Source organism: Chenopodium album, chromosome 1, assembly GCF_948465745.1.
Source record: "Chenopodium album chromosome 1, dcCheAlbu1.1, whole genome shotgun sequence".
In the NCBI taxonomy this organism is placed as follows: domain Eukaryota; kingdom Viridiplantae; phylum Streptophyta; class Magnoliopsida; order Caryophyllales; family Amaranthaceae; genus Chenopodium; species Chenopodium album.
The window spans coordinates 57,366,435-57,375,703 of record NC_137834.1 but is presented as its reverse complement, the minus strand read 5'-3'; the positions used below and the strand labels follow the sequence as shown (position 1 = coordinate 57,375,703).

General features: G+C 33.5%; 1 protein-coding gene and 1 long non-coding RNA gene across 2 annotated transcripts; both read left to right on the top strand.

Moving 5' to 3' along the window:
- Positions 1-841: 841 nt before the first annotated feature.
- LOC145589891 (uncharacterized) lies at positions 842-2,913 on the top strand. The gene is made up of 3 exons (XR_014101840.1): positions 842-980; positions 1,272-1,376; positions 2,212-2,913. It is a non-coding gene; the product is annotated as an uncharacterized LOC145589891 (long non-coding RNA).
- Positions 2,914-5,280: 2,367 nt separating this feature from the next.
- Positions 5,281-8,970, top strand: LOC145589802 (heavy metal-associated isoprenylated plant protein 20-like). The gene is made up of 3 exons (XM_081646521.1): positions 5,281-5,691; positions 6,112-6,187; positions 8,322-8,970. The coding sequence occupies exons 1-3, from the start codon at positions 5,614-5,616 to the stop codon at positions 8,612-8,614; spliced, it is 447 nt and encodes a 148-aa protein (XP_081502647.1). The 5' UTR covers positions 5,281-5,613; the 3' UTR covers positions 8,615-8,970.
- Positions 8,971-9,269: the final 299 nt, after the last annotated feature.

The following is a 9,269-nucleotide window of genomic DNA, read 5'->3' as shown; positions in this document are numbered from 1 at the left end:
AAGGATGATAGCAACTGGATGGCGCATGCGTAGTTAACTTAATTTACTAATTTATTAACTAATAATAATAAAATAAAGCGTTGTCATTTTTTGAGACATTAGATGTTTAAAATAAAACAAAGGCGACTAAACAATTTTCGACACATAAATTGAGACATTAGATGTTTAAAAGTACATAGTTATGTCTTTTCCTTAATTAGTTAACTTAATTTACTAATCTATTAACTATTAATACTAAAATAAAACATTGCTGATATCATCAACTTCCCTCCCTATCTTATGTGTCGCTTTTTCATTAAAAAATTTCCCGCTAATTTAATGTATGATGTCATTATTGATTTTTTTTATTAAAAAAACTACAATATATGAATAAGCTCAATCATTGTTTAATTGATTTTATGAATAATGTCAATCTTTGATTTTTTTCAAAGTACTCATTTGATTACGGAATAAACAAATTAGAAAAGAAAAGAATTGAACTATAAAAATGTGTAATAATACTGCTAAATGAAAAACATATAGTCATGATAAAAGTTTATAAATTACTTATTCATATAATATAAATTAGGAAAAATTAGTTATCATCACTGAGGTGCTAATCTAGTTTTTAACAATGTTAGTCATGGTTCGGAAAAGACAAAAGTACAGGTATACTCGTAAAATGACAATAAGTTAATAGTATACCAATGAGAAAATCTAGAGTGATACTAATAAGAATTTCCCTACCTTATAAAAAGTGGAAGAATACTCTTATAAATAATGTTCTTCCAATTATATCCTTCAAAATATATATTTACGTATTCACCCTCTTTAATAGTTCATACTTAAATCTAATCTTTTCCAATTTCTTTCTCTTAAACTAATGCCCTTTTAATTTCTCTGTCATCCTCTACCTTTCTCCTCAATTAATTAAAGTAGCCTATGAGTTCTCAATTGAAGCACAACTGGGCTTTCTCTCCTCTATTGATTCAGGCTATAAGGTTAGGTGATTTTTTTATTTTTTTTTTTAATATTGAATAGCAATTTCTCAATCTGGGTAGATTGTTAAACTTATGAATTGAAGGATCTCAAAGTTAAACTCGTCAAGGGTTGTTTGCCATTTAAGTACAAGCAATGGGTTCCGGTAAAAACAAGAAATCGGCAAAATTATCAGTTAATGTTAATCTAAATTCTCTAAAAGCATGTCTCAAAAGTAGGGGTTTTCATTTTTTTTTTGGGTTTTTTAATTTTTGGTTGATGGGTTGATTAATGCTTGTTGTGAACTTGTGCAGCAAAATGTTGTTGGAAGCAAATTAGCTGAAATTTTGAGCATAAATAATGACTCGGCTAGGGAAGCTGGAGAATGTGACAGTTTAAGAACTTAGAGCTGCATTAAGGTGATTTCTTATCGAATATACAATATGTTTTTGTGAATCCTTAAACAAAAATTTGGTAACTTTATGTTTGAGGTTGGTAGTACTCCCTCCACCTTGAATTAATAGTTGTGTTGGGATTGGATAGATACCCTTCTTACTGCTTGCCATATAATTGAAGAATTTATATTAGTTGCAATGGGATAAATGTTAGTTTTCATCTTTTAGACCAAACATAGGCTGAAGGAGTATATGAGTCATAGTATAAGGAAGAATATAATCAATATTGGTTGGCTTTGGATAACACGTGGGAAGTTATATTATATGTGCCTAGAATTCATTTGCTACCGAAGTTTCTTATAGAATGATAGTTCAAGTGAATATATGTGTGAACAATCTAATTGACCTGATCACATTTGAAGTAAGCTCTACTTCTCTAAACCTATCGTCATATTTCCATATATCAATTCAATCAGCACAATGTTGCATTTACAAGAACTTTAGGTTTTTTCAAGATATCAAGTTTGTTATTTCTATACTTTCAAGGTGTAAAGATGAGTATACTAAAGATTGATTATTGTCTGGTTCATATTGTGTTGACTTTATTTGGGTTGTTGCCAAATGTTTTTGTAGTTAGTTTCTTGAATTGTGGAAGTTAGTATATATTATTTAAATTAAACGTATTTTCCAAGTTTTATAAGGCCTCTTAATTTGGTCATCAAGCATTTGCTTACAGAATTATTGGTTGTTAACTAAATATGCCCTTGGCTTGTACTTGTATGGTAATTCAATTTTTTGTAAAAAAGTGAAGGAAATGTATAGTTTATGTAATCTAATTGTTTATGTTGTAAAATCATAGAAAGAGGTGAATATGCTATATGGAGACACCCATATACAGTTATAGTTTGAAAGAGCTCAAGATTAGTGGAGTTGTCAGATGAATATAATATTGGAAATGTGCTTGAATGACTCGAGTGGTGCTTGAAGATGATCAACAAGACTGAGATGGAGCTTTGCAGTGATTATTATTGCGTGGTTGATATAAAATAGCAGAAATAATGTGTGTGGGGGCCTTCTCTTCATCTAGCTGAAGTTGAACTTGTAGAATGCAACATTTTGGGAAGCGAAGGAAGCAAAGGAGGGCACTTATTCAGCACCATCACTTTCATCTATATATCTTTTGTTGTAACACCCCGACACCAAAAAAATTGGGGGGGGACCTATTGTCACGAAATGCGCATCAAGGGCAACAACTGTCCTCACAGACTACACGTCCTTTCGGCGCATTTTGTCCTCATTCATGCGCACTCCGAGAAAACTTCCCAGGAGGTCATTCATCCCAAAACTACGCCAAACCAAGCACGCTTAACTGTGGAGTATTTTAGCTTATGAGATCCCTAAAAGGAAAATGCATCTTGTTGATATGAGTAGTATATCAAATCCTTTTAAAGCAATCATGAGGGGTATTACACTTGTTCTCCTATGCACAATCTATCTTTAATTTATAGTCAAACTAGGATCAAATGAATCATGATATGGTGTACTGGGAACAAAAACAGAGGTCTATTTTATCTCACGTGTATTTAACTTGTGTTAGTGGCTTATGTACTATGCTACTTACAATCTCTCTTCTTAAGCTTATATTATGCTTCCTTTTTTTTTTTTCTTCTTAAAACCAGCTTATGCTTCCTTAATAGAAACATTTAGAGGGAAATCTTATGTGAACAAGATAATATCCTTATTTATAACAATTTCAGTATGACTATAATTGAATGGAGCTTCTTCCTAATGCAACAACAACTAAAAGTTTGTAAATTCAGAGGTTCAAATAAATAACTTTTAACTATGTATGGCTCACTATATCGCACGAATCGCGTGTGTGGGCTCCCCTAGTTCCAATAAAAAAAGGAAGGATCATAGTTACTCCCTCCGTATTTTTTTAAGTAAAATGTTTTGATTTTTTGTATTATCAACCTACCTTGAAGGGCAGAAGAGATGGAGGGATGCAGAATGGCTCGGTGGTGGAGGAGCCTCAGGGCAGTGGCATGGAGTTTCTTAGGGCTTGGCGTGGTGAACCTCAGGGCGGTGGCGCGGCTTCAACACCTTGACAGAGCCTCTAATTAAGAGGGAAACTAAGAGAGGTGGAGGGGGTTGAGGGGAGAAAAAGAAGGACAGGGGAGAAGAGAAGGGCAGTGAGGGTTTTCGAACCTCCGCCGTTGAATGTGGCGGCTATGGTGGAGGGAAAAGGAGAGAAGGGCAGTGAGGGTTTTTGCTGGGTGTATCGAATGCAACAGTAAGTGAAGCTGAACGAAAATGAAAAAGGAAAGAGAAGGAAGAAAGGAGGGGGAAGGAAGGAGAGGAGAAGGCGGGGTTTTTTTTTTTTTTTTTTTTTTTTTTTTTTAAATGGCACCGGTTCACATTGGAACCGGTTCAAACCGGTAGCCTTTATGTTTCTGCCACCGGTTTGAACTGAACCGGTGCCATTTAGCTGCCCCGGTTTGCACTTGCCATTTTTTACCCTATTTTGCCACTGGTTTGGACTGAACTGGTGGCAATATGGGGGTGCCTTTTTCATTTTTTCTACTAGTGCCACAATCTTAGTGATTCATAGTTTTATACTAAAGTATAAAATATAGTCTTGTAGATACTTGCCTGAATTGTTTTATTGAATAATTTATTAATATTCGTTGTTTTAACTTTTACTTGATGATAATTAAAAATAGGAAATTTTAGAAAATAACACCACAAAAAAACACAAATTTTGATAATAACACCACACACCAAAAAAAAAAAAAAAAAAAAAACTTTTTATTATAACACCAAAAAAAAAAAAAAAAAAAAACCCCAAAAAATTGATTTCACCACCACTTAACGTATTTTTGGATGGAATCCGTTAGTGGGCCCATAACAGACACGTGTCACTATCCTATTGGTTTAACCAAAAATTAATATAAAAAAAGAAAAAAAAAAGAAAAAACCCTCAACAACCAAACCCAGCCCAACCCCACCACTGGTACCACCTGTCCACCACCGCCGACAGGCTAACCCAAGAAACCATGAACCCTTGCCCCAGCTCGGCCTTGCCCCACCATCAACCACGTTATTCGCATCGAAAAACCCCCGCAACCACCTCCGCCACCATACACTAAGAATTCCACCCCTTACACCACTTCCGACACCCCTCCAGCCACCGAAAACCCCCTGCGACACCCCTTGAACCACTTCCGACACCCCTCCAGCAACCGAAAACCACGAAATTCGCACCGAACAACCCCAACTACCTCCTTTTCCCGCTCAAAACCGACAACCACCACCATTTTTCTTCCATTTCACAACAAAATTAGCAACTACTGGTCGAGATCGGCCAATTTAGGGTTGAATTTGACCACTCAGGCCCTAACCTGGCCGATTTCAACCACTAGTTGCCAATTTTGTGGTGGCTAGGGTTTATGGAGTTGCGAGCTGGGGTCTCAATCGCCGCGTCTGGTGGTCTATAGGGTTTTTCGGGGTTGGTTAAGGAGGGTGGGGGTGGCTGGGTGGACGCTGGTATGGCTTGGCAGCAGTGGGGGGTAGTGCCGGTGGTGGGATGTAGGGGCTACCGGTGGTGAGCTTCGTGGCTGGGCATAGGGTTCCTTTTTTTTTTTTTGGTTTTTTTAAATTTTCTTTATCAATATATAAGTGACACGTGTATTTGGTGGGGTCCACAAACGGTTTTTTTGACGGCATCCTCTATGCGGTGGTGGAATCAAAATTTTTAGGTTTTTTGAGGTGTTATAATCAAATTTTTTTTTATGTGGTGTTATAATCAAAATCGTGGCTTTTTTGTGGTATTATTTTCTAATTTTTTCTTAAAAATATTATTAATTTAAGTTTGTATTGATATATGTGCTAAACAAAACGTTGCACTTGTTGTAAAAAAAAACATATGCACATGAGTATTTGTTTGTTTGTTTGATGTGGTTGAAGTAGAGAAGTGTACAAAACTAAATATAAACCACCAAAAATCGAACCCACATACTCAAATGATAGGGATGTAGGGGTTAAGGTAGCTCACATCCAAAAACAAGTCAAGCATAAAACAATCACCAACTTTATAATTGTTCTTTCTTTCCATTTATATTCCCAAATCACAAATCTCTCCTACTCTTACTCTTCTTGTTTCCTCTCTTTTTTCTACCTCCTTCTCTCTGTTTTACTCTGCTTTTGTTTTGGATTCCCATAAATAGTAAGTTTCTCATAAGAAGAATCACAGCCAAAAAAAATGGGGCTCTTAGACCATGTCTTAGACTTTTGTGACGATGTTACCTTCCCTAAGCGTAAGAAACGTAAACCAATGCAGGTAATCCTTTGTTTTCGCCTCGATTTTTACCTTCCTAAGTATTAATTGTCTTTCACATCGTCGCAATGGTATAGTGAAAGTTTAGTACAACACTGAACGTTGTCTCCGTTTAGTTTTTTTTCAGCTCGGTTTCACCTTCCTATAATCTGTCTATGATATATGACAGTGGATGAGATTTGAACCTATGACCTTCTTCTCATACTAGCTCGAGTATGCTCTGTGTAATTTTACATGGAATAGCAATGATATGCATAATGACAATGACAATTGTACTGTGAAGTTTAGTCTCCAGTAAATTCTCCCCTTTGTTTTCAGCTCTTTTTTACCATCCGATGTTTTATGTAAGATGTCATAGCTTTGGTATGATGATCCCAATAACAACGATTATTTCAACTAAACTGTATCTTTGTTCATTAACAGACAGTTGAGATCAAGGTGAAAATGGACTGTGATGGTTGTGAAAGAAGAGTCAGAAACGCTGTCACCAATATCAAAGGTATTTTTTTTTTTTTTTCTTTTTCTTTACCATTGTTTCCGTATAAAAATGTCAAAATATATGGTACTCATAATCAAGCTACAAATAAAGCTACCAATAACTTCAAAAGATTGTGCGATTATTTTCATAATTGAAATATCAAAGATATATAGACTTCCTCCGCATTAGAAATGGGTCTCTAATAAAAGGGCAAAGGGATTAAGATTAATGAAACTCCTACTAGGAAAATTTAAGCGTTTAGTAAAGCTTTTGTAAAGAAAGCAAAGATTGGTTGTTTGGTTACACAAAGAAAATGGGGGAAGTGGAAAATAATGGGAATTTGAAAATACATGAATTGTTTGGTTGACAATAAAAAGTGTAAATGAGGTAATTGCAAATTCATAGGAATTGTGACTTCCCACAAGACATGGGAAGTTAATTACCTAACCCCCCCTAGGTAAGTCAAACTTCCCATGATTTGCAACTTCCCTCATGCCAACCAAACAACTTTATACAATTTCCATGATTTTGATGTAGGAATTTAATTCCCATGAAATACAAATTCCTATGGGAAGTAATTTCCCATAACAACCAAACAACACCTTTGTTATTCAATACAAGTATATGAAGCAGTCCATATAATCAAATTTGTGCCAAAAAAAATGGTGTATTTTGTAGTTGAGACAATGAATTTCTACAATCCCATGTCTAATGAGCACAAACTTGGTGGTTTAATGAGGGGATTTCATATTGCCTTTCGTTTTCAGACGGTGTGCTCTTTATGGTGGGAGTGGTAAAATCAATTATTTTTAATAATATTAAAATTAAAGAGCAAATATAAATGTGAATTAATAATTATAGAGCTTAAGTGAGTGTGTAAATAGTGTATAGTATGAGAAGTAAAATGGAGTTTTAAACAATAATAATAATAAAATTAAAGCATATAATTAAGTAATTGTGACTTGAACTTTTTGAAATGGCTTAAAATGAAAATAAAGTCAAACTTCGGGAACAGTAGCGATACTTTCTTGTTTGTTATATTACCGAGTATGAGCTTTTGACATTGATGGTTGTCAATGCTTAACTTAAACCGTATATATAAAATCATAAATTTGAAAATTTTAAAAAATAAAAAATTGAAAGTCTATATTAAGAAAATTTTAACATGATCACATATATAATTGTATTTTCCAATAAATATAATTTATTGAAGATAACCTAAATGACGTTGAATAATGTAAAGAAGTTTAATTGAGTTACATCCAAAAGAAAGGGAGGAAGTACTTCGTAAGTAAGTAAGCAAGCAAGAACAACTTTTGAGAGAACTATATGACCACTTTCGGTATTCTACACTAAAGTGAGAACACGAGTGTCGAGTACTAGTATTTTCTAGTAGGGTATAAAAGTTTTATACTTTTTTTAACTTGTAAAATGATGCTAAGGTTCGAATCTTAGCCGCTTAGACGACAACCAAAAGTTTCTAACAGGACAATAGTGATGAAAATAGTGATGAATATTTGTTACTACCTCCGTTACATATTATGTGCAACGATTAGACATTTTTCCTCTCTACTTTATGTCAAATCGTTGCAAATAATATGTAACGGAGGTAGTATATTGTTCATCAACATGGTTGACTTGTGTCATTATTAAAATAACTACTCAAACAAAAAGTCAATAAAAAGTTTAATATTGCTTTAATTAGTTAATGTATACTTCTTAGGGTAAATATTAACCTAGCACATGCATAAACTCGGTGTACCTAGTTATTTTAATATATTAATTCCTCCGTAAAAGCATTGATTTGATTTTCTATGTTTTGGCGTGTTTTATATTATTTACTAGCTCCGTTTCATATTATTTGCAACGATTTGACATAAAGTAGAGAGGGGAAAAAAAAATCTAATCGTTACAAATAATATGAAACAGAAATAATATATTTGTCATTGAAATCATGCAAATGTGTGCTTGAATTTAAACTTAGTTATTTATATTATCGTGTGAATAGATAAAATAACCCGTGAGGTCGAATGAGTCCTGAAAAGTCCTATCACCATGTTGGATCAAGCCAACATCAACTTATTCCTTTATTTCAATTATTAGATGTTTGCTTGTCAATGGACTAATAATGTATACGTTTATGTTAATACAAAAGGTGTGAAATCAGTAGATGTGAACCGTAAGCAGAGCAAAGTAACTGTAACCGGAAACGTGGAGCCAAAGAGGGTACTTAAAAAGGTGAAGAGCACAGGAAAAAGAGCGGAGTTTTGGCCATATGTACCATATAATTTGGTATCGTACCCTTATGCTCCTCAAGCTTATGATAAGAAAGCACCTACTGGTTATGTTAAGAATGCACCTCAATCATTTGCTACCCCTGGTGATCTTGACGATAGATACACTTGGATGTTTAGTGATGAAAATCCTAATGCTTGTTCAATTATGTAATTAATAATTAATTATAGTTCGTTCGTGATCGAATTATAATTGTAAGATTTTGATATTAGCTAGCTTAGATCTACATATATATAATCATGGTATACATAGCATGCATGTTCCGTAAGAGTGCGAGGTAAGATCTATGCAATGTTTAAGTAAGTGTATGAGAAATGTATTTAGATAGTGTTATTTAAAGTTTATGTATTTAGGACAACATTTTTTTTTTTTTTTTTCATTTTTTACAGTTATAATTATATGACTTTGTATAAATCTCATCTACTGTTTGTCCTTTTTGTTAGAGTATAAACCAATTTTAAGATTATAATCATCAATAGGTTAAATTTTTATTTGAATTGATCATCTAACATGCATGATAACAAAAGTCAGCATGATAAGAAAAATCACAAGTTGAAATCTCATCTTAAGTTTAGGAATTAAAAAAAAGGGGTTTTTTTTTTTTTATCGAGGAAGAACTAAAATAAGTTTTAATAAGGTCTAATAAGTTTTCTCAAGTATAAATAAAGGGAAAAAGAGTTTAAATAAAATAAGTTTAGATAAATAAAAATTAGGTAAATGAAACACGCCTTAAAATAAGTTTAGAGTATTTGGATTTGGATTTAATAGGTTAAGTTACTCAGCACATCTAATCATCACATAAGGGTCT